The sequence below is a fragment of the Nycticebus coucang genome, chromosome 18, assembly GCF_027406575.1.
Source record: "Nycticebus coucang isolate mNycCou1 chromosome 18, mNycCou1.pri, whole genome shotgun sequence".
Classification (NCBI taxonomy): Eukaryota; Metazoa; Chordata; class Mammalia; order Primates; family Lorisidae; genus Nycticebus; species Nycticebus coucang.
In genome coordinates, this window is record NC_069797.1 from 52,713,292 (window position 1) to 52,737,954 (window position 24,663).

The window sequence follows — 24,663 nt, forward strand, 5'->3', positions numbered from 1 at the left end:
GCTTCAGGAAGCCTCAGTATGCTGGAGGACATAGTCCCCGCCATCTGATCTGGGAGAGAAAGCCCCTGCCTCGGAGAGCCCTCCAGTCTGATAGGGAGGCACAGCATGTCCTCAGGTCCCCACTCTAATGGGGGAGATAGGATGACATACTTCTGTCATATAGGACATTAGGGCATTTGAGGAGAGGGGCTTGGATCTCCTAAATCTTTATAGACAGGGTTACAGCTACCCCACCAGCCTCTGAGTTCCCAAGGTGCAAACATACCTTTCTACCCTTCTATCCTGACCCTAAGCAGGAAAACATCTTGAGGGCAAGTACTCAGCTCACCCAGCTATCACCAGGAAATCCCCATCCTTCATGTTCCTCAGTATCCTTCAGCCCTCTTCCCAACCTGCAAGGACACCCCTCTAGATATTGTGGTGGTAGCATTGCCACACTGCCAAAGCCATGGGCAACTATCCAGAGGTGGGTTTGGATGACAGCAGCCCAGTTGGTCCCACCCAGGAGTAGCCTTGTGGGGTTACCCTCTCTTCCAGTTAGCACCACCTCACCCCAAGTGCACCCTTTCTAACTCAAGGCACCTATTAATGAAGTAGGGCATGGACTAATGGGTCCTCTGCCCAAAAGGGAGGAGAAAGAAAAAAGGGGGTACTTAGGGTAACCTACCCACAGGCAGGCCCCAAACCACAGCTGATCCAAATGTTAATCACCAATTAGCACAATTCAGGTGGAAAGGGCAACTCTATTATGTGTAAAATGAACTTAATGTGGCAGGAGCTGTGGGCTTAATTTCTTGAGATAAGATGCTTTTAGGCTAATCAGCAGGTCTAAGATGCCTGGATATAAGGGGGGCAGCAGTCTCTCAAGGTCCAGAAGCAGGAGGAAGAGATCCCTGTCCTGTCCTGGAAGAACCAGAAAGGAAGTCTGGTAAGACAGAAGTGGGACAGGGATGGACTCGATGGCTTGAGAGGAGGTGGATCTTGGCAACCCCGAGATGCTCAGCACCCTGGCATCTCACTGTCTCTTCCTCTGTAGGAGAAACAAGAGGGTAGCTCTGTGGGTTCTTTTAACACATCATTGACCAGGGCAGGAAGATCAAGTCTTGACACATCTCCATAGGTGTAGCATTGGTTTTTAGGGCTTGGGTGGAAAGTTCCTCACTATTTTTCATTTCTACTAAAGATCCACCAGAAGAAACGAGTCAAGCCCTCAGAAGAAGGGTGTATGTCAGGTTTGGGAAGGACTTCCATGAACGGAGATAGTTAAGCCTGAGAAAGGGATGAATAGGGGTGGCGCCTGTGGCTCAGTCGGTAAGGCGCTGGCCCCCTGTACCAAGGGTGGCGGGTTCAAACCCGGCCCCGGCCAAACTGCAACCAAAAAATAGCCGGGCGTTGTGGCGGGCACCTGTAGTCCCAGCTACTCGGGAGGCTGAGGCAAGAGAATCGCTTAAGCCCAGGAGTTGGAGGTTGCTGTGAGCTGTGTGAGGCCACGGGACTCTACCGAGGGCCATAAAGTGAGACACTGTCTCTACATTAAAAAAAAAAAAAGGGATGAATAGATGGTTCTATGTGTGCTTTTCATTTAGGGGAGGAGGGCTGCAATGACAGAATAACAACCAATTGAAAGGTGGGAAGGTTGGCTGGTGTGATCTCTGGAGAGTTCTAAGGGGAGAATTCTCCAAACCACATGTTATGATGTCTAGGAGCCAGGGGAGTGGGGATGTTCAGGCACATGGGTCTTCACTTCATTTTTCTGCCCTCCTTCAACCCTATTCAGATGCTACTTAAAAATCAAACCATGCAAAACGTTAGGTTCATCTCTTGATCAGGTGCCATGTCCCTTCTAGTCACTAACTCTAACGCTCAGTGCCCCCTATCTACCCAGGCGTTGCTTTAGAAAAGGTCCAAACCCATGGGCTCAGCTTTGCCCAAGATTCAGAGTCTACTCAGGCTCTGAGGCCCAGTAGAGCATCACATACTAGCTGCTGCCTCAGAACATCCTGGCTGTTTTCTTTCTTAGCTCAAGAAATAACCTTGGAAGATGGTGGCCATGAAGACCTTCTCTCTGCTGCTGGTGCTCCTGTTCTTGGCAGTGGGGCTTGGAGAGAAGGAAGAGGGTCGCTCCAGGTGTGATGGGAATGGAGGGGTCAGGAGCAAAGGAGGGGCTTAGGATGACCAGGTTCTGGGCTTGGTTCAAGTTAAGGGAGAAGTGAGAAAAGGAGGGATCCCAGGCTAAGAGGAAGGAAGCTGGAGAGGAAACTTGGTCGCAGTCAGAGAGTGAGACTGTGCAAAATGAACACAGAACCAGAGGGTGTTTCTTATGAGCTCCTGCTGCAGTGGAGAGACTGTGGTTAGATCTCTGGAAGGACTTTTCAGTGATTAAGTGTCTGAAGAAGATGGCAGAATCTTCTTTCCTAGTGATAGAGTTAACTGTTCCTTTATGCACGCAGTCAAGTTTTAGAGAGGGCCTCCTGTGCACCAGGCACAGGGGAAGTATGTACATAGTGGTCCACAAGTGACTCCTGCCTTCACCGAACACACAGATCCAAGGAGGAAACACACAAAGAACCACATGGGCATGTTGCACATTGTCATGAGTCCTGTGAGGAAAAGCAGAGACTACAGCAGGGAGCCCTGGTTGTATTTTTAGGACCAAGAGAGACTTGTCTGAGCAAAGAGTTGGGCTTTCACAGATGCAAGGATAAACCACATGCCCACGTAAATTTGGCAGATGTAATTTGCAAATTCGAGGCACGGCTGTCAGAAACATGTATGAGGAGAGATAGCATCATGACCTGAGCCCAGATATCTGGAGTAAATCCTAGATCTGCCACCTATGCCAAGAGTAAATTCATCTCTGCACCTTGGTTTCCTTATTCACAAAATGGGGATATAAACAGTAACTACTTGATAGCAGAGTTGGGAGGATGAAATGACTTTACACAGTGAAGGGTTTCTGAGTCATACGAAGTGCTTTTATGTGAGTTCACTATTACTGTTATTGAATGTGAACCGAAAAATGGAATCAGAAAAGGCCATGGCAAGAGGAATGAAAGAGGGAACTGTGTGATTCAGTCGTTTGAGATGAAGGGGACCCCAATCCCTTTTTACCCAGAATCCAGAGCCACATACATTGAAGATGCAGGAAGTGGGCGCTAGAACTGCTGATAAAGTCCCAGGTGTCCGTGCATTGACAACAGGCGGTTTCCATAACAACTAAGAAATGGGCTGGTTTGTTTTCAAATGTCTGCCTTCTCTTAGTGACAATCAGGATCTTGGCATTGTGAATTTTGCCCCTTTCTGGCATCCTGGTTTCTAGCTCTCTTCCCTCCCCGCCCCTCAGATCCTATACTAAGGTGAGTGGCCCCCAACCTCGAGGCCCAAGGTATGCTGAGGGGACTTTCATCAGTGACTACAGTATTGCCATGGACAAGATTCGCCAACAAGACTTTGTGAACTGGTTGCTGGCCCAAAAGGGGAAGAAGAATGAGTGAGTTGTTGGATAGGTTCCCACCCTACCCTTTTACTTGCCTAGCTCTGCCTTCCTACGTACATTTGGACTAGGGCCCTATCCCTGGCCACACAGGCCACGAGATACACAACTCCAGGTGGTTTCTTTCATTAGGAGAGGATGGGGAGTTAGACATGCAACCTCGGCCAGGACCCTGGATATTTATCAGCAGTCCAGGTTAAGGGCAGAACATGGGCTGTTCTCCAATTCTATTTTTTTTTTAAATTTTTTCTATTTTTTTTCCATTTCCATGGCTACGAAAAATTTTTTTGGGCCAGGCACAGTGGCTCACGCCTGTAATCCTAGCACTCTGGGAGGCCAAGGTGGGTGGATTGCCTGAGTTTATGGGTTCAAAACCAGCCTGAGCAAGAGCAAGACCCCCCATCTGTAAAAATAGCTGGGTGTTCTGGCGGGCACCTATCGTCCCAGCTAGTCGGGAGGCTGAGGCAAGAGAAACACTTGAGCCCAGGAGTTTGAGGTTGCTGTGAGACAGTCTCACTCTCTCACCCTGGGTAGCGTGCTATGGTGTCATCACAGCTCACAACAATCTCAAACTATTGGGTTCAGGTGATGCTCTTGCCTCAGCCTCCTGAGTAGCTGGGACTATAAGCACATGCCATCACATCCAGCTAGTTTTGTCTACTTTTTTACTAGAGACAGGGTCTCACTCTTGCTCAGGCTGGTGTCAAACTCCCAAGGTTAAGCAATCCACTCAGCTCAGCCTCCCAGAGGGCTAGGATGACAGAAGTGAGCCACTGCACCCAGATTTTTCTTTCTTTCTTCCTTCCTTTCTTATTTTATTTTATTATTTATTATTATTATTTTTTTTGTAGAGACAGAGTCTCACTGTACCGCCCTCGGGTAGAGTGCCATGGCATCACATGGCTCACAGCAACCTCTAACTCTTGGGCTTACGCGATTCTCTTGCCTCAGCCTCCCGAGCAGCTGGGACTACAGACGCCCGCCACAACGCCCGGCTATTTTTTTGTTGCAGTTTGGCCGGGGCTGGGTTTGAACCCGCCACCCTCGGCATATGGGGCCGGCGCCCTACTCACTGAGCCACAGGCACCGCCCTCTTTCTTCCTTTCTTTCTTCTTTTTTTTTTTTTTTTGTGAGACAGGCTCTGAGTCTATTGTCCAGCTTAGAGTGCAGTGGCCTTATCATGGCTCACAGTAGCCTCAGACTCCTGGGCTCAAGAGATCTTTCTGTCAGCCTCCTGAGTAGATGGGACTACAGGCATGCACCGTCAGTAGAAAAAGTAGTTTTTCTACTTTCTGTAGAGATGGATCTCGCTCTTGCTTAGATTCAATTTTTTTTTTTTTTTGAGACAGAGCCTCAAGCTGTTGCCCTGGGTAGAGTGCCGTGGATCATAGCTCACAGCAACCTCAAACTCCTGGGCTCAAGTGAGTCTCCTGTCTCTGCCTCCCAAGTAGCTGGGACTATAGGCGTCCGCCATAACGCCCGGCTATTTTTTGGTTGCAGCCTTCATTGTTGTTTGGCGGCCCAGGCTGGATTCAAACCCACCAGCTCAGGTGCATGTGGCTGGCGCCTTAGCCGCTTGAGCCACAGGCGCCAAGCCAGATTCAATTTTTTTTTTTTTTTGAGACAGAGGCTCAAGCTGTTGCCCTAGGTAGAGTACTGTGGCGTCACAGTTCACAGCAACCTCTAACTCCTGGGTTTAAGCGATTTTCTTGCCTCAGCCTCCCAAGTAGCTGAGACTATAGGTGCCTGCCACAACGCCTGGCTATTTTTTGGTTATAATTGTCATTGCTGTTTAGCAGGCCTGGGTTGGATTCAAACCCGCCAGCTCTGGTGTATGTGGCTGGTGCCTTAGCCCCTTAAGCTACAGGTGCCGAGCCTAAACTCAATTCTTTACTTCTAAGGAGGAGTTGAAAAATATGTGGGAGCTCAGAGAGGATCCCCAGGGGAATGGGGACAAAGGCAGGAGGAGCTGAGCAGCTGCCAATGGCTGGTGCTTGGTGGCTGCTTTAGACTTTGGAAATAGGATCGACTGTCTCTTTCTTCTCCCTTCTCCATGCCAAGTGTTCTTTCCCTGACCTTCCTGTTTGGTCAGCAATAGTAGATTCTGAAAAACTGTTCATTGGTGGAGGGAGCTGAAGATAAACTGAGTTGGCTGAACAGAGAAAGAAGTACCTTCTGCTCCTTAAGGCTGAGGTACTGAAAGATTTAAGCGTCCCTGGACTGGAGTCTCCCCTAGCCCACAACTCCCTAATCTTTATCTTGCCAGCTGGAAACACAACATCACCCAGAGGGAGGCCCGGGCCCTAGAGCTGGCCAGTCAATCTAACAGGAAGGAGGCAGCAGTTGGGCAGCAGAGGTGAGTCAGTCCACCCACCAGGGAGGGAAGGAGCAGGGCCTCCTGCCCCACCCCCCCTCATTGTTCCCTCTCCCAGACTCCAGAGCAGGGCCAGGACCTGCCATAAGCATCCTCTTCCTCTCAGAGTTCAAAGAGGGGTCTTCATTGAGATAAGTCCTGGAGGTCAGCCCAAGCTTAAGAGAGAAGCCTTGGAGGAACAAGAGAGGTCTTAGAGGGGTTTCTGGGCCAGGGTTTCTAAGACTGATGCCTCAGCATGCAGACATTTACTGAGTCAAAGAGAGGAGCAAGGAAGGAGAGACCTCAGGATCTGTCCTCACACTTCTTGTAAGTCTCAGGTGCCCTGTCTGTGAAATGGAGCATCCTCCTAGAGTCAGTGTCCTGATTTCAGTTAGCCTATCTCTGAGAGAAGCAAGGAATCTGTAGCACAGATCATTCCAAAGAGTGAATGTTTCTAATGTTCTCTCTGGGGTTTTGGGGATGCATTCTGGAATACTCTCAGAGGTGAATGGGTGGACTATCTCACAGCAGAATTCTGCTTGGCTTTGCCTGTTTATCAGAGTCCATATTCCCCAGGCAGGCAGTGCAGGGTAGTGCTGGCAGAGAGGTGGCTCTGGATCTGAAAGGTGAGCTAAGTGAGAGGCAGCTGTGTTGACTCCTTCCCCCATCTGTGGCTGCCCCTGGGTGTCCCAGGCCCTGTGTTTACTCTCTCTGGGTGAGGCCCAGGCTAAAAGAATCAGCTTGAGGCTGTCTACCTTGCAGCTCCCCACCCACAAACCCCAGTGATGAAGATTTCCTAAGGGACTTGCTGATTCATGAGCTGCTGGCCTGGATGGTGGATCAGACAGAGCCCTGCAGGCTCAGGTAGGGGAGTCGAGTGGCTTTGGGGCTGTTGCCCAGTGGTTATAAGGTTGAGTTTGAAGGTCAGACACAGATTCAGATCTTGGCCCCAACACATGCTGGCAAATTACTTAGCTTTTCTGAACTTCAGTGTTTTCATTAAGTCAGAGCTATTGAAACCATTTCATGGGATTGTAGTGAGGTTTAAATAAGATGATCCAAGTGGAGAGCTGAGGGCCACATCTAAGGTCAGCAATGTCAGCAGCTATTATTTCTATTTCTTCTTCCTCCTCAGCTTCCTCCAGGTGAGATTCTGCTCTCACCTTACCTGCCTACTGCGCTAAGCTGTCCATCCTGTTCTCAGCTTTCCCTTTGTGTGCTGGGGCTGTGTGGCACCTTCCTGGTGATGGGAACCCCTTTTGTTGGTGGCATGGTGCCCATCTCTGTAACCACTTCTACCCTCAATGATCTCTTAAATCCACCTCAACAGCAAGGAAATCCCCAGAATCAAGGTACTAAATATTATGGAAAGATCCATCTACCTAAAGGATGAAACAGGACACTCATTCAAGATGTAGACACCAAGGACTTTGATGCTGGGAGGAGCTGAGGGAGCAAATCTGGGATAGGAACCTGTCAAAGAGGTATTAAAAGAGAGGAGTGTGACCAGACCAATGGAGAAGAGTATATGAATATTTTCATAGGGAGGTTGGTCAGTTTCTGTACTTTTGTGAAGTATTTTGATCCCTTACCATTAAAAAGGTGACTTGGAGGTAGGAGTGGTTTGATGATGGCTGAGTGCCAGGATAAACTAGCTTGGTTGACTCCAAGTCAATAATGACCTTCCTCTCTCCTTTCCCCCTCTCCCTAGGTCTCAGTGACTCTGACTAAGCCCAGGACTGGACTCTGCCCTTCCCTTACTCAGCTCCTGCCTTAGCCCCTCTAGCGAACCCAAGAGAAGGCAAACCAATAAAGTTTACACTGGGATAAATCACTGTGCCCATTGTGAAAACTTATTCAAATGTTTACCGAGCTGAATGCTAACAGGGCATGTCTTTTGCACCCAATGACAAGGAAAGATGGTTCTTACTTGAATCTGTTAATTCAATTATTCACTTTGTAAGCACTTTTTAGATACTGAACAATGGCAGGCGCTGTGCTAAACACTCAATATACAGCAAGGAAGAAAATCCTTGTCCTTGTGGAGCTTAAAGTCCAGCAACAAAGACCTTAACCTTTAAACACATGAATACGTTAATAATTACAAAATATGCTAAGTTATATGAAGAAAGGTGCGATGAGAGGTGACAGGGAAGCCTTATGTAGATGGAGTAGGGTAGCCAGGAAGAGTGGGTAACTCTACTCTGGGAAAGTGATATTTAAGTTGAGTGACATTTGAAGCATAAATAGCCAAAGAATGAGGAGAGAGCTTTAATAATATTAGCCAGTGTTGTTATTATATAGCAAAATGGGCAATGGGGAGGACGGCATGAGTGCAGAATGGGAAGGGGGGCAGAGGCAGGGCCTTAAAGACCATGTGAAAGATTTTGGGGGTGGTGCCTGTGGCTCAGTCAGTAAGGCACCGGTCCCATATACCGAGGGTGGCAGGTTCAAACCCGGCCCCAGCCAAACTGCAACCAAAAAATAGCCGGGCGTTGTGGCGGGCGCCTGTAGTCCCAGCTACTCCGGAGGCTGAGGCAAGAGAATCGCTTAAGCCCAGGAGTTGGAGGTTGCTGTGAGCCGTGTGACGCCACGGCACTCTACCCGAGGGTGGTACAGTGAGACTCTGTCTCTACAAAAAAAAAAAAAAAAAAAAACACAGCTAGGCGTTGTGGTGGGCACCTGTAGTCCCAACTACTTGGGAGGCTGAGGCAAGAGGATCCCTTGACCCAAGAGTTTGAGGTTGCTGTGAGCCAAGATGCCATGTCACTGTACTAAGGGTGACCAAGTGAGACTCTGTCTCAAAAAAAAAAGATTTACTTTTTTTTGAGCTGAAGTCTCACTCTGTTGCCTCAGGCTACAGTGCATAGAGTGCAGTGGTTGTCATCCTAGCGCCTCAAACTCCAGGGTTTAAGCCATCCTTCTTCCTCATCTCCCAAGTAGCTGGGACTCCAGGTGCCTGTCACAAGGCCCGGTTAGAGTTAGTTTCTTTCTTTCTCTCTCTCTTTCTTTAGACAGAGTCTCACTTTGTCACCCTTGGTAGAGTGCCCTGGTATCAGAGCTCATAGCAACCTCAATCTCTTGGGCTCAAGTGATTCTCTTCCTCAGCCTCCCCGGTAGCTGGGACACAGGCACCCCAGGATGCCTGGCTATTTTTACAGATGGGCTCTCACTCTTAGGCTGGTTTTGAATTGTGAGCTCAGGCAATACATTTGCCTTGGCCTTCCAGAGTGCTAGGATTATAGGTATGAGCCACTGTTCCTGGCCACTTTTTTCGATTTTTATTAGAGATGGGGGTCTCACTCTTGTTCAGGGTAGTCTCCAACAACTGGCCTCAAGCTATCTTCCTGCCTCAGTCTCCCAGAGTGCTAGGATTATAGGCCTGAGTCATGATGCCAGCCAGACCTTACTGTAATATGTTCAAAACTGCTCTTTATTCCCCCAACTGCCTCTTCATTCTGTGCCCTCCTGTCTTTGAATGGCACCACCCTGTTGCCCCAGCTAGAAAACTGAAGATTTCTGTTTTCTCACTTCTGCAGATTCCATTTATCAGTTTACCTTCTTTTTTTTTTTTTGTAGAGACAGAGTCTCATTGTACCGCCCTCGGGTAGAGTGCCATGGCGTCATAGGGCTCACAGCAACCTCTAACTCGGGGGCTTCCACGATTCTCTTGCCTCAGGCCCCCCAGCAGCTGGGACTACAGGCGCCTGCCACAACGCCCGGCTATTTTTTGGTTGCAGTTTGGCCGGGGTTGGGTTTGAACCCGCCACCCTCAGCATATGGGGCCAGCGCCCTACTCACTGAGCCCCAGGCGCCGCCCAGTTTACCTTCTTAATTATCTCCCAGATCTGTCCTTTTCTGTCTACCCTCACTGACCTTCTCTTGGCTCTGGCCCTCATCATTTCTAATTTAATAACTACAACATTACAGTCATTTTTTTTTTTTTTTTTTTGAGACAGAGTCTCACTCTGTTGCCCTGAGTAGAGTGCCCTGGCTTTACAGCTCACAGCAGCCTCAGACTCCTGGGCTCAAACGATCTTCCTGCCTCAGCTTCCTAAGTAGCTGGGACTACAAGCGCCCCATAACACCTGGCTTTTTTTTTTTTTTTTTTGCAGTTTTTGGCTGGGGCTGTGTTTGAACCTGCTACCTCCAGCACATGGGGCCAGTGCCCTACTCCTTGAGCCACAGGTGCCGCCCTATTCTTATTTTTTTAAGTAGAGACAGAGTCTCACTGTCGCTCAGGATGGTCTTGAACTCCTGGGCTTAGAATATCCATCTGCTTCAGCGTCTCAGAGTGCTAGGATTACAGGATTAAGCCATTCTGCCAGTAATTTTTCTAAAGTGAAAATTAGATCTAAGTACTCCCTAACTGAAGAGTCCTCCATTTGCTCCTTGTTAGGTCCAATAATGCTATCAAAATCACCTATAGAGCTTCCTAAACAGATGATTGATTCCACCCAATGATGAATAACCATCATAATTGATATTTATGTGCCAGGTATTGGACTATACATTTTATTACATATTTCTCACTTACTCCTCACAATGATTTCACGAGTAGCTTTTCTATTTCACAACTGTGTGTAGTGAAACAAGAACTTAGGGAATTTGCCTCACTGGACCATAGGTAATGGACCTGACCTAGGAAGCTAGGCAATCTGACTTCAGAGTTCAACTTCTTTAACTGTAAGGCCTTTCCAAGTCACAATCTCTGCATGTGATTCCAACAGGTTAACTCCCTTAGAGCAGAATGGATCAGGTTTTAAGCTCAACATGGAGCCCTCAATGGCCAACAGCCTAGCAGTAGGAGTTGGTCTATGAACAGATGTTGACACCAGGTGGTGAAATACCAGTCGCAGATGACCAGGGCCGTAGGCGCCCACGTGCCTGGGACGTGCTGGATCCCCACGCCTTCCTAGCTGCGGAGTTTTGCGAAGCCTGGCCACCACCTGAAGGCGGGGTCTCTGGGCCTGTGGCGGCTGGAAAACTCACCCTGCGGCAGGAAGTTGGGCGTGTGGCTTCCGGCGCGCGTGGATGACGTGCGGCTGGGGCTTCCGCGTTGGAGAGCAGGCAGTGGAACCCCGGACGCGGAAGGCTGGGGTCCCAGCAGCGGGGCGGCCCGCGGGCCCAGGGCCGCGATGCACCGCCGAGGGGTGGGAGCCGGCGCCATCGCCAAGAAGAAGCTTGCCGAGGTAAGAAAGAAGACGGCTGACGACAGTCCACACCTTCCTGACGCGTGAGATACTGAAGTCTCCTGGAGCAGATGTACCCTTTAATCGCTTCCTATAAAAATCTAAGACAGGCTTCTCGGAACGCGGGGAATTGAATTTCTCCAACTCGGTAGTTTGGAGGGTCATCACCTCCAGATCCGCCAGCCCTTTCTTCGAGTTGCCCAGGTTTGACTACAGACGGGATTCTACGCCAGAATCTACAGTCGTTGATTTTACTCTCACCCTATGCTATACTTCTCCCTAAAAAGAAAAGAAAAGAAAAGAAAAATGACCCTCCTCTATTCATACTATACTTGTGGCAGCCCAAGTTGGGGCCCCCAGCGCCGACTCACTTAACTCATGCTCGTCTCTTTGTCTGATAGGCCAAATATAAGGAGAGAGGGACTGTCTTAGCGGAGGACCAGTTGGCTCAGGTGAGTTGGTTGTAGGGCTCCTGGAAAGAAGGGAGACACTTTGATGTAAACGTGACTGTTTAGATTGAATTAAATATGGAGTATTTGGCCACTCTTGATTTTTGGGCAGCTAAGATAATCTAGGTGATTGCTAATAATAATAGCTAACATCTTCGCATAATTACATGCTTGTAATGTCCCCGGTTTTGTCTGTTTTACTCAGGTATCCTCTTTTATTCAGTTCTTGTTACAGTCCCATAGGGAAGGAACTCTGTTATTCTGAGTTTTACATTAAGGACACCGAAGTGTTAATTTGTCCAAAGTTATATTGATAGTAAAAGGTAAAGCTGTTTGGTTTAGGTCTTTTGGGACTTTTACTTTAAATGACTCAGAACAAAATGAAAACTGCCTAACCTGTGGAACCCACCACCACCATTATTATAACATCTAGGCACATACCAGAATGTGTGTGAGTGGTGGGGATGCAGCCACTGTGCCATTTTTTTCTCTAACGCTTTTTTTGTACATACTTTGATTTAACTAGTTATTGTGGTGGTCGAAGAGGGGGAGTAGGCAGTTAGGCAGAAAAATGGGCTCATGACCTAAGGAAAAATAGGCTGTGTGGCTGAAGGAGAGGTGACAAATAGGAGTCAACTGAAAGTGATTAGAAGAATGTGGAGCTTCTTATGTAGCAAAGGGGAAAGAGATACTGGGCCAGTGGTTACTTTTGTTGGGGTAAAAGATGGGCTTTATTAATTAGAAAAAGAGAAGTGATAATACAAATAAAATCAGAAAATTCCCAACCTGGCTGGGTGTGGTGGCTCATGCTTATAACCTTACCACTCTGGGAGACCAGTGTGAGCAAGAGCGAGACCTCATCTCTATTAAAAAAATAGAAAAATTAGGGCGGCGCCTGTGGCTCAGTCAGTAAGGCGCCGGCCCCATATACCGAGGGTGGAGGGTTCAAACCCAGCCTCGGCTGAACTGCAACCAAAAAATAGCTGGGCATTGTGGTGGGTGCCTGTAGTCCCAGCTACTCGGGAGGCTGAGGCAAGAGAATCGCTTAAGCCCAGGAATTGGAGGTTACTGTGAGCTGTGGGATGCCATGGCACTCTACCGAGGGCCATAAAGTGAGACTCTGTCTCTACAAAAAAAAAAAAAAGAAAAATTAGCTGGGACTTGTGGTGGGCACTTGTATGTCCAGTTACTCAGGAGGCTGAGGCAGGAGGATCACTTGAGCCCAGGAGTTTGAGGTTGCCGTGTGCTGGGGTGATGCCATGGCACTCTACCCTGGGCAGCAGAGTGAGACTATCTCAAAAAGAAAAGAAAAGAAAATTCCTGACCTTTTTGTACTTAACATGGAATGCAATCTGGTAGAGCACATCCCCACCTGAGAGATTCTTTTTTTTTTTTTTTTTTTTAGTATGACAGCGGAGCTTTATTATTATTTTTTTAATTTTTTTTTATTATTATTTTTTTTTTGTAGAGACAGAGTCTCACTTTACTGCCCTCGGTAGAGTGCCGTGGCATCACATGGCTCACAGCAACCTCCAGCTCTTGGGCTTTTGTGATTCTCTTGCCTCAGCCTCCCAAGCAGCTGGGACTACAGGTGACACCTGAGAGATTCTTTATCTGTTGTTGATCCCTAAGGTGTTCCATAATCAAAGCCTAAAGAAAATTCATGTCAGGCTTCGTTTTTTTTCTTTTGAAACAGTCTCAAGCTGTCGCTCTGGGTAGAATGCTGTGGCGTCACAGCTCACAGCAAACTCAAACTCTTGGGCTTCCGTGATTCTCTTGCCTCAGCCTCCCAAGTAGCTGGGACTATAGGCGCCTGCCACAACGCCTGGCTATTTTTTTTGTTGCGGTTATCATTGTTGTTTTTTTAGCTGGCCTGGGCTGGGTTCAAACCTGCCAGCCTTGGGGTATGTGGCCAGCGCCCTACCCACTGAGCTATGGGTGCCGCCTTTTTTTTTGAGACAGAGTCTCACTATGTCGCCCTGGGTAGAGTGCTATGGTGTCACAGCTCACAGCAACCTCAAACTCTTGGGCTTAAGTAATTCTCTTGCCTCAGCCTTCCAAGTAGCTGGGACTACAGGTGCCTGCCACAATGCCCGGCTATTTTTTTTTGTAGAGACAGAGTTTTACTTTATTGCCCTCGGTAGAGTGCCATGGCATCACACAGCTCACAGCAACTCCATCTCCTGGGCTTAGGCAATTCCCTTGCCTCAGCCTCCCGAGTAGCTGGGGCTACAGGCGCCTGCCACAACGCCCGGCTACCGGCTATTTTTTTTGGTTGCAGTTGTCATTGTTGTTTAGCTGGCCCAGGCTGAGTTTGAACCTACCATTCTCAGTGTATGTGGCTGGCACCATAACCGCTGTGTAACAGGTGCTGAGCCATGCCTGGCTATATTTTAGAGATGAGGTCTCGCTCTGGCTCAGGCTGGTCTCAAACTGGTGAGCTCAGGCAATCCACCTGCCTTGGCCTCCCAAGTGCTGGGATTACAGGCATGTGCCACCGCACCCGGCACAGGCTTTACTTTTTATTATCCAGCCTTTCTGTCAGTGGCTAAAGATTTTCTACTGCATGAACACTGCATTTCCTCATTTCTAAGAAAAAATGGATTATTAGGTACACCTTAATAGTACTTTTTTGCGGGAAAAAGAAAAGTTACATTTTATGTGCACGTTCATTAGTAGTGTAGCCTGGTTATAGAACAGGAACACATGAAAAAAATGTGTGTTTTCGAATTGGGGAAACAGTACAGATAACATTTCTGCTGACAACAGAACTGTGAAATAGGAGCAGGGATAAACAGAGAGAGATAGTAAACAACGTAATGGTAGGCCTGAAGGAGACAGGTTATTTCAGCCTTTGTCCTGCCACTGTGCCAGGGACTTATTTTGGGCATCTGATTATCATCTGGCTGGGCGGCCCTTAATCTCCCCTTTGTCCATCCAAAAGATGTCAAAGCAGTTGGACATGTTCAAGACCAACCTGGAGGAATTTGCCAGCAAGCACAAGCAGGAGATCCGGAAGAATCCTGAGTTCCGTGTGCAGTTCCAGGACATGTGTGCAACCATTGGGGTGGATCCTCTGGCCTGTAAGGAGATGTCTGTAGGGGTCCAGTGTTTTCATAGGGTTCTTAATGTACAGAAGCTCATCCAGTTGTCATTACCACTCATCCTCTAGAAGAGCCTGCAGGCAGATTCAGAGGATAAAGTCTTTAGACAGTACCTAGCAGGATGGCTAGTGCCCAATCTGTTGGGGAATACAGAAAGGCTGAGTACAGGCCAAGTAGCCAGTGTTCATGATCTTCCCATGAATTATCTACAGTGGAATTTTTTATGGCATTTTCTCTCTTTATTAAAAAATATTCAATTTTTTAAAAGTAGTATATGATTGTATAGTTAGTCAACAAAGAACTATATAAAGGAAGTGAAATTCTCTTGATTCTTATCCATAATTACACAGATAAGTATTGTTGACAGTTTAAGGTACAGTCAGGTACCATATAATTTTTCAGTCACAATGGATAAGATAGATGATGGTGGTCCCATAAGATTATAATACTCTAGGTTTGGCACCTGTAGCTCAAACGGCTAGGGCACCAGCCATATACACAGAGCTGGTGGGTTTGAATCCAGCCCGGGCCCTCCAAACAACAATGACAACAATAACAAAAAAATAGGCATTGTGGCAGGCACCTATAGTCCCAGCTGCTTGGGAGGCTGAGGCAAGAGAATCACTTAAGCCCAAGAGTTTGAGGTTGCTGTGAGCTATGATGCCACAGCACTGTACCCAGGGCAACAGTTTGAAACTCTGTCTCAAAAAAAAAAAAAAAAAAAAAAGATAATGATACTCTAATGTTACTATACCTTTTCTACATTTAGACATGCACAAATACCATAATGTTACAGTTGTGTGCAGTATTTGGTATAATAACATGGGATATAGTTCTGTAGCCTAGAAGCAGGAGGTCACAGCATGTAACCTAGATGTAGTAGGCTGTACCATCTAGATTGGTGCGAGTCCACTCTGTTAGTCTCACAACAGAATCACCTAATGATGTATTTCTCAGGATGTATCCCTGTTTTTAATCACCTCATGACTGCATATCTTCCTCATATATATAAACTTCCTTTTCCATTTATGGGATTATGCTCTCATTGCTACTACCATATAACCTGCATTTTTCACTCTTCAGTGGTTTCCAATGCCACATTTGCATATTCTTTCTCTTAGTCTTGTCTAAGACTGAGACATTATATCTCCCATTGTATTTCTTTTTTCTTTCCTTTTTCCCCCCATTATATTTCGCTGTATGTGTTATGAAAGGAAAACTCATTTTTTCAGGATCCTGAACCAGAAGTAGCAGCCAAGTAGAAGTGACTTTTAGATTGTCCACCCTTTGAAATTATCTGAGTTTAGATTATTTCTAAAAGTTTAGATTATTTCAAAGAATCCTGAGTAGCAGAATGACTTTGGGCTAGGCAGAGAAGGCTTAACCTGAGATAAATGTTTTAATCCGGCTTTGAATGAAAAGGATGTAAATTACTGAGTAACCAAGGTTTTACTTTTCTGTCTTGTAGCTGGAAAAGGATTTTGGTCTGAGATGCTGGGTGTGGGGGACTTCTATTATGAATTGGGTGTCCAGATTATTGAAGTCTGCCTGGCGCTAAAGCACCGGAATGGAGGTGAGGGTATCTAGGTCCTATTAACTGGGCTGTGAATTTGTCTGAGTGGGAGAAAACATGGAGAGATTATTTTTCCATCCTACTGTCTACAGGCCTGTCATATTTTTTTGTTTTTTTTGGAGATAGAGCCTCAAGCTGTCGCCCTGGGTAGAGTGTTGTGGCATCACAGCTGACAGCAACCTCTAACTCCTGGGCTTAAGCGATTCTTCTGCCTCAGCCTCCCAAGTAGCTGGGACTACAGGCACCCGCCACAACGCCCGGCTATTTTTTGGTTGCAGCTGTCATTGTTGTTTGGCGGGCCTGGGCTGGATTCGAACCCACCAGCTCAGGTGTATATGGCTGGCGCCTTAGCCACTTGAGCCACAGGCACCAAGCCAGGTCTGTCAGATTTTGAATCTTAGCTGTTTCATGCAGTTGAATCCGTGACAGGTCTCTACAACCAAGGATAAATAAAATTACCTGAGCGATTATTTCTGTTTTCCAAAGATCTTTGGCCAGGGAGGCCTAGAGTCCCTCAGTCATTACAGAAAATAGTAGAGTGGCCAGGTGCAGTGCCTCATGCCTGTAATCCTAGCACTCTGGGAGGCTGAGGTGGGTGAATTGTCTGAGCTCACAAGTTCCAGCCCAGCCTGACCCAGAGTGAGATCTCATCGCTAAAAATAGCCAGGTGCTGTGGCCAGGGCCTGTTGTCTCAGCTATTTCGGAGGCTGAGGCTAGAGAATCATTTGAGCCTGGCAGTTTAAGGTTGCTGTGAGCTGTGATTCTACAGCACTCTATTGAGAGCGACAAAGTGAGATTGTCTCAACAAAAAGAAAAAAAAAAGGGTGGTGCCTATGGCTCAGTGAGTAGGGCATCGGCCCCATATACCGAGGGTGGTGGGTTCAAACCCAGCCCTGGCCAAACTGCAACAAAAAAATAGCTGGGGGTTATGGTGGGTGCCTGTAGTCCCAGCTACTTGGAAGGCTGAGGCAAGAGTATCGCCTAAGCCCAGGAGTTGGAGGTTGCTGTGAGCTGTGTGATGCCACGGCACTCTACTGAGGGTGATAAAGTGAGACTCTGTCTCTACAAAAAAATAAAAAAAAAGAGCTGGAGATTGCTGTGAGCTATGCTGACACCATGGGACACTACCCAGGGCGACAGCTGGAGACTCTGTCTCAAAAAAAAAAAAAAGGGCGGCGCCTGTGGCTCAGTCGGTAAGGCGCCGGCCACATATACCGAGGGTGGCAGGTTCAAACCCAGCCCCGGCCAAACTGCAACCAAAAAATAGCCGGGCGTTGTGGCGGGTGCCTGTAGTCCCAGCTGCTCGGGAGGCTGAGGCAAGAGAATCGCTTAAGCCCTGGAGTTGGAGGTTGCTGTGAGCTGTGTGAGGCCACGGCATTCTATAGAGGGCCATAAAAGTGAGACTCTGTCTCTACAAAAAAAAAAAAAAGAAAATAGTAGACTGGTAGGAAATAGGCCTTTCCCCCTAAAGTATGATTTTTTTTTTCTTTGAGACAGAGTCTCACTCTGTTGCCCTACGATTGATTATCACAGTGTCATTGTAGTTCACAGCAACCTCAAACTCTTGGGTTCAAGCAATCCTCTTGCCTCAGTCTCCTGAGTAGCTGGGACTATAGGCACCCACCACAACCCCTGGCTAATTTTTCTATTTTTAGTAGAGACAGGGTCTTGCTTTAGCTCAGGCTGGTCTTGAACTCCTTAGCTCAAGCAATCCACCTGCCTGGGGTTCCCAGAGTGCTAGGATTATAGGATTATAACTGCCAACCACCACACCTGGCAGTTTTCTTATTAGTAACTTAAGGCCTGCACTGTCTCCAAGATAGGATAAAGCCACCTGAGTATCTGTGCTCCCTAAAATGCAACCTTAAGAATAGTTGTCTTGGGCGGCGCCTATCCCTCAAGGAGTGGTGCACCGGTCCCATATGCCAGAGGTGGCGGGTTGAAACCCAGCCCCGGCCAAAAAAAAAAAAGAATAGTTGTTTTGTGGGCGGCGCCTGTGGCTCAAGGAGTAGGGTGCTGGTCCCATATACCAGAGGTGGTGGGTTCAAACCTGGCCCCAGCCAAAAAAAAAGAATAGTTGTCTTGTGATGACTTTTTTTTTTTGGAGAGAGTCTCACTTAGTCACCCTTGGTAGAGTGCCATGGCATCTTAGCTCGCAGCACTTGGACTCAAGTGATCCTCTTGTCTCAGCCTCCCAAATAGCTGGAACTATAGGCACCCGCCACAACACCTGGCTTTGTTTTAGAGATGGGGTCTTGCTGTGGCTTAGGGTGGTCTTGAACCTGTGAGCTCAGGCAATCTACCCACCTCGGCCTCCCAAGTGCTGAGATTACAGGTGTGAGCCACCTCACCAGCCTGATGCCATCTTTTTTAATAAGCACATTGAATGGTCTGTGTTGAAGTTAAAGATAACTCAAAACTTGTAATAAATCATCCACTATAAATTCACATAGCCTTGATGTCAAGGGAACATTTTACAGTTCTTCAAAGATACTGCCTTTGTTTTTAGGAGATTTTCATAGGTCTCACTTTATCGAAGGTCTTAATAAGGTCTCAGAACCCATTTCTTTTTTTTTTTTTTTTGCAGTTTTTGGCCAGGGCTGGGTTTGAACCCGCCACCTCCGGCATATGGGGCCAGCGCCCTACCCCTTTGAGCCACAGGTGCTGCCCCTCAGAACCCATTTGTTTTCTTTTTTTTTTTTTTTTTTTTGTAGAGGCAGAGTCTCACTGTACTGCCCTCTGGTAGAGTGCCGTGGTGTCACACGGCTCACAGCAACCTCTAACTCTTGGGTTTACGTGATTCTCTTGCCTCAGCCTCCCGAGCAGCTGGGACTACAGGTGCCCGCCACAACACCCGACTATTTTTTGGTTGCAGTTTGGCCGGGGCTGGGTTTGAACCCACGACCCTCAGCATATGGGGCCGGCGCCCTACTCACTGAGCCACAGGCACCGCCCCAGAACCCATTTCTTGCATGTGCCCAGAAGTGAAAGAAATGTAGGAACTAGAATGCTGTTTTGCGACTTGTAGGCTACTGGAAAGTAATGATTGTTCATTTATTTTAAGTGGTTGCAGCCATAAGTTTAATTGCTTTGTCTGCTTTCTGTCCCCCTCTCTAATAGGTCTGATAACTCTGGAGGAACTACATCAACAAGTGTTAAAAGGAAGGGGCAAATTCGCCCAGGATGTCAGCCAGTAGGTCTTGCCTTCAAACCCCTTGGAGTACAGAAAGAGGTCTTTAAAAATTAGATGGAAATATTTTCTCATATGTCTAAGCTAACTTAAGAATCTGTAAGATCAGAATAAAATATATTTTTATTTTAGAAAACTGAAAGTGCAGAGATATAAAAAAGGAAACAAATCATTTGTTAATTTCTTGAGATGACAGCTGTTGTATATTTTGATATATTTCCTTCTAGGTATTTTTTTTCATGCATACCTGTATATTATTTTTTAGTATACTTGGGGCTGTATATACTCCTCAGATTATTGATGGCCAAGTAGACTAGAGTAGGTGCCTAGAAAGGATGGGGAAAGAGATGGGGATGAGATGAAGGGTATAAACTGATCTGGTTCACCAGCCTCTATGTGTAAGCCCGGTTTAAGAAAAAATAAAAGGCTGTTTTTGATGTCACTCATAAGGAGCCAGCCTTGGATGAGATCATGAAGACCTGGAATATTTAAAAAGAAAGTGATGACAAAAGATACTAGTTATACTCATTGCAGATTAATTCTCATAGGGAATGGGTGAGTTAGTGCATTTGAAATAGATTTTAATTTGCTATTCTAGAGAGTTGAAGAAAGCATTCCAATTTACCTTAAAATCCCCTTTGCCTGGCTGGTTAGGTGATCTTTGAGATTTGGCAGTGGTTGTAAACTCTCAGTATGTGGGCTGGATATACGTGTATAATCTATGTGCTATTTTGTGGGGTTTTTTTTCCTCTGATTTGAGCTGGCTGTCAGCTAAGCCCTCAGAAAACGTGGCAGTACTGGGCTTGAATTTCAAATGGCAATAACCAGCTGGGTTTCCCTTTTTGAAATGGATAAGAATTCTCTAGTTTGCCATAGTTCACACTATAGTCCTCTGCAGCTCACTCATTCACATTTCCTGATGGGCTCCTGCAGGTGTATTTTTGATCTCTGGATGTTGGAATTGATGCTTTGCTGAGTGGAAAGCCTGACTCCTGTAACATCTCCCTCGATTGTCTAAGCACCATTTGGCCCTTTTTATCCCTGCCTTTTTACTGACATAGTTCAGTGGTGTGCAGCTTTTTGAATCTTCTGTCAGAGTATCCTACCCAGGGTAGAGCTGAAACTAGCATTGTTGGGTCTGATCTGCCAAAGGTCTTTAAGCAGCTCTTCCTCACCTCAGAGACGACCTGATCAGGGCCATCAAGAAACTAAAGGCACTTGGCACTGGCTTCGGCATCATCCCTGTGGGCGGTACTTACCTCATTCAGTCTGTTCCAGCTGAGCTCAATATGGATCACACCGTGGTGCTGCAGCTGGCAGAGGTACTAGTGGGCCTTCTGTGTGTATAAGGAACAGTCTGGGGCGGCGCCTGTGGCTCAAGGAGTAGAGCGCCGGTCCCCATATGCCGGAGGCAGCGGGTTCAAACCCAGCCCCGGCCAAAAACCAAAAAAAAAAAAAAGGAACAGTCTGGTTGGGGAGTTGGGAGCTGTTCTGTGCTTTCCCCAGGTCTTCTGGGGTGACTGTCTTGTGGATGAATTACTCAGACTTGTGCTGGTTCAGCAGACATTTATTAATCAGCTATAGTGCTGAGCTAGGCTGTGGGGCATATAAAGATAGGTGCAGTATAGTTCCTGCTCTCAAGGAGCTTACAGTCTAGTCACATAGACATGCAGACAGCTAACTGTACTTCCTTGAATAGAGAGACTCTTTGATGTCTTTGGAAACTACTTTGTGGAGTCTTCAGAACAGATTTTATAAAATCTTGTTTGCCACTCCCACATCCCTCAACATGCCTTTAGCATGCCTATAGCATATACCATTTTCCCCAAATCCCCATCATGTATTTAGGGAAGACAAGTTCAGTTTTAGTTATAATACAAAACAAAACTAAATCAGGGAGGGGCTTTTCTATATTGGGGGATGGTAGAATGAGGCAGAGCAAGGATTAAATATTGAAAAATTTTAGATTAATATTTTATGATTATCGCTATTCCTTCCTATCAGTTAATTATTCTGAATATTCCATTGTCATACAGTTGAAGTCTAACTTAATCTTAGTACCAGGGTCCCCACTTTGTAAGATTGAACCTACTAAGCTATCTTTTTTTTTTTTTTTTTTTGTAGATACAGAGTCTCACTTTATCACCCTCGGTAGAGTGCCATGGCATCACACAGCTCACAGCAACCTCCAACTCCTGGGCTTAAGCGATTCTCTTGCCTCAGCCTCCTGAGTAGCTGGGACTACAGGCGCCCGCCACAACGCCCAGCTATTTTTTGGTTTGCAGTTCAGCCGGGGCCGGGTTTGAACCTGCCACCCTCGGTATATGGGGCCGGCGCCCTACCGACTGAGCCACAGGCGTCGCCCCTACTAAGCTATCTTTATCATCCTGAAAGTCACCTCCACCCCATCCCCATCCCTACCCTCTCTGGGACCTTTGAAAGTTCTTTTTCTGTCTGGGCGTGGTGGCTCACACCTGTAATCCTAGCACTCTGGGAGGCCAAGGTGGGTGGATTGCCCTGAGCTCAGGAGTTTGAGATCAGCCTGAGCCAGAGGGAGACCTCCTCTCTACAAAAAAAAAAAAAATCGGGCATTGTGGTTCATGACTGTAGTCCCAGATACTTGGGAGGCTGAGGCAAGAGAATCGCTTGAGCCCAAGAGTTGGAGGTTGCTGTGAGCTATGATGCCACAGCACTCAGCTGAGGGCCACAAAGTGAGACTCTGTCTCAATTAAAAAAAAAAGTTAATATAAGTTCTTTTTCTATGCTCATGAAAGCTTGGCCCAAGGGCAGCTCTTGCTTTTGCGGCTTAGGTCTGTTCCTGGGCAAATGCTGAGTTCTTAGGGAAAGCACACTCTTAACTGACTCCATCCCCATTCCTCTTTCCTTCAGAAAAATGGCTACGTGACTGTCAGTGAAATCAAAGCTAGTCTTAAATGGGAGACTGAGCGAGTGCGGCAAGTGCTGGTATGTGACTTTGGAATGGCCCAGAAAAGATGAATCTCAGATGGGAGGAGGCGGGTGGATGGGTTTCACCTAGTCAGAAGCTTCAGCCTCACTTTGCTGGTCTCTTGCCTTGAAGGCTACTGCTGCCATGCTAGAAGGGAACCCAGCACTTTTCTCTGAAGATGGCACTGAAGAGGTAGAACTCACCAAGGCAGGCCTCTAACTTTGGCATGCATGTAATACCAGGCTGCCTCTGCTCCAGGGGAACAGACACCCAGTTGCTTTCCTGAATATCTTTTTTTTTTTTTTTTGTAGAGACAGAGTCTCACAGTACCGCCCTCGGTAGAGTGCCGTGGCATCACACAGTTCTCAGCAACCTCTAACTCTTGGGCTTACGCGATTCTCTTGCCTCAGCCTCCCGAGCAGCCGGGACTACAGGCTCCCGCCACAACACCCGGCTATTTTTTTGTTGCAGTTTGGCCGGGGCTGGGTCCGAACCCGCCACCCTCGGCATATGGGGCCGGCGCCCTACTCACTGAGCCACAGGCGCTGCCCCTTTCCTGAATATCTTGAGCTGGAGTTGCTGGTCAGGAGGTTAATATAGTTTGTAGTAGCAATAATACTGTTAGCAAAGAGTGAAGGGAATTATTAACTACTTAAGATAATTACATATCTATAATTACACACTAAGCATTATATTGCATATTGTATATAATTTTATATATACAGACTTCATGGTACTGATAAAAGACTGCTGTGAAGAGGCAGCAGCAGCATGAGAATGTAGGAGCCTGGGTGTTAGCACCTTTTTCCTTATCCAGGACTTTTATCTGTAAAATGGCAATAACTTAATTACCTGTTTCATGTTACTGGGCAGAACCAACCCATCTTGAGCATATTTCTAGCATCTGTTACCCAGTAAATTACTATTTTTTTTTGAGACAATCTCACTATGTTGCCCTTTGTAGTGCTGAGGTGTCACAGCTCACAGCAACCTCGAACTCTTGGGCTTAAACAATTCTCTTGCTTCAGCTTCCCAAGTAGCTGGGACTACAGGCGCCTGCCCAGCTATTTTTTTGTTGCAGTTGTCATTGTTGTTTAGCTGGCCCAGGCTGGGTTCAAACCCGCTTGCCTCCGTGTATGTGGCCAGCGCTGTAACCACTGCCCAGTGAATTAAATCAAAGATAGAAGAGGCCAGACACGGTGGCTCACGCCTGTAATCCCAGCACTCTGGGAAGCCGAGGTGGGCGGATTGCCTGAGCTCAGGAGTTCGAGACCAGCTTGAACTAGAGCAAGACCCCATCTCTAAAAATAGCCAGGTGTTGTGGAGTGCACCTGTAGTCCCAGCTACTTGGGCAGCTGAGGCAAGAGAATCACTTGAGCCCAAGAGTTCAAGGTTGCTGTGAGCTGTGAAACTGTGGCACTCTACTGAGGGTGACAAAGTGAAACAGGGGGAAAAAATGACCTCCATTTTGCTTCTGGGGGAACAGAGGCAAGGTGATTTGCTCAGTCGATCTCTGTTGCCCTACGTTCTCCCTACTACATCCCACTGTGCTTGGCTTGGATTTGCTTTACTCTTTTCCTCAGCAGCACAAGTTAAAAGATTTGGTGGCAGGTGGCGCCTGTGGCTCAATGAGTAGGGCGCCAGCCCCATAGACCGAGGGTGGCGGGTTCAAACCCGGCCCCGGCTGAACTGCAACCAAAAAATGTCTGGGCATTGTGGCGGGTGCCTGTAGTCCCAGCTGCTCGGGAGGCTGAGGCGGGAGAATCGTGGAAGCCCAAGAGCTGGAGGTTGCTGTGAGTCCTGTGACATCATGGCACTCTACCGAGGGCAGTAAAGTGAGACTCTGTCTCCAATAAAAAAAAAAAGATTTGGTGGCATTTTTCATACCTCAGGCAAAGGACAAGGCCAGACAGATCATTCCAGTTTGGTTGCATAAATGTGTAAAGGCACCTGTGTGTAGATTCAGTTTGAAAGCCTCGCTGAAGCTAAAACAGGTTTGGAGAATGAACATCTACCCTACTCTGTCAGTGGAACTTCTCTTCTCAAATGCTCTTCCTACCTTTTCCCTGCAGGAACACCTGCTGAAGGAAGGGCTGGCCTGGCTGGACTTGCAGGCCCCAGGAGAGGCTCACTACTGGCTGCCAGCTCTCTTCACTGACCTCTACTCCCAGGAGATTACGGCTGAGGAGGCCAGAGAAGCCCTCCCCTGACTGAGATTGTGGAACGGCACACAATAGCAGGCAGGGAGAAGAGGGAAGACCTATTGGTGAATAAACCTGGACAATTTTGTTTACATAAAAAAAATTAGAAAAAAGATACCAAGTTTTTCTTTCTTCTCCCAGTATTTTATTTTTCCAAAGTG

At 47.2% G+C, this 24,663-nt stretch overlaps 2 protein-coding genes across 3 annotated transcripts; both read left to right on the plus strand.

Annotated features, from left to right (window-relative positions):
* Positions 1–882: 882 nt before the first annotated feature.
* GIP (gastric inhibitory polypeptide) lies at positions 883–7,677 on the plus strand. 2 transcript variants are annotated; one of them, XM_053568068.1, is made up of 6 exons: positions 883–928; positions 2,021–2,127; positions 3,344–3,490; positions 5,760–5,849; positions 6,609–6,710; positions 7,558–7,677. In XM_053568068.1, exons 2-6 carry the CDS (start codon positions 2,042–2,044, stop codon positions 7,565–7,567), a joined length of 435 nt encoding a protein of 144 aa, XP_053424043.1. In that variant the 5' UTR covers positions 883–928; positions 2,021–2,041; the 3' UTR covers positions 7,568–7,677. The 2 variants fall into 2 exon arrangements, with proteins under 2 accessions (XP_053424043.1, XP_053424044.1); XM_053568069.1 differs by lacking the exon at positions 7,558–7,677 and having other exon boundaries at positions 6,609–6,714.
* Positions 7,678–10,884: 3,207 nt separating this feature from the next.
* Positions 10,885–24,594, plus strand: SNF8 (SNF8 subunit of ESCRT-II). Its single transcript, XM_053568071.1, has 8 exons — positions 10,885–11,038; positions 11,440–11,490; positions 14,432–14,570; positions 16,060–16,164; positions 19,285–19,357; positions 20,535–20,676; positions 22,244–22,318; positions 24,374–24,594. Exons 1-8 carry the CDS (start codon positions 10,985–10,987, stop codon positions 24,509–24,511), a joined length of 777 nt encoding a protein of 258 aa, XP_053424046.1. The 5' UTR covers positions 10,885–10,984; the 3' UTR covers positions 24,512–24,594.
* Positions 24,595–24,663: the final 69 nt, after the last annotated feature.

Coding starts and splice junctions, on each gene's coding strand:
- GIP (XM_053568068.1), top strand. CDS start 2,042: ATGGTGGCCATGAAGACCTTCTCTCTGCTGCTGGTGCTCCTGTTCTTG. Junction 2,128..3,343: donor AAGGAAGAGGGTCGCTCCAG/GTGTGATGGGAA, acceptor CCCGCCCCTCAG/ATCCTATACTAAGGTGAGTG. Junction 5,850..6,608: donor GCAGCAGTTGGGCAGCAGAG/GTGAGTCAGTCC, acceptor TCTACCTTGCAG/CTCCCCACCCACAAACCCCA.
- SNF8 (XM_053568071.1), top strand. CDS start 10,985: ATGCACCGCCGAGGGGTGGGAGCCGGCGCCATCGCCAAGAAGAAGCTT. Junction 11,039..11,439: donor CCAAGAAGAAGCTTGCCGAG/GTAAGAAAGAAG, acceptor TTTGTCTGATAG/GCCAAATATAAGGAGAGAGG. Junction 22,319..24,373: donor AGCGAGTGCGGCAAGTGCTG/GTATGTGACTTT, acceptor TTTTCCCTGCAG/GAACACCTGCTGAAGGAAGG.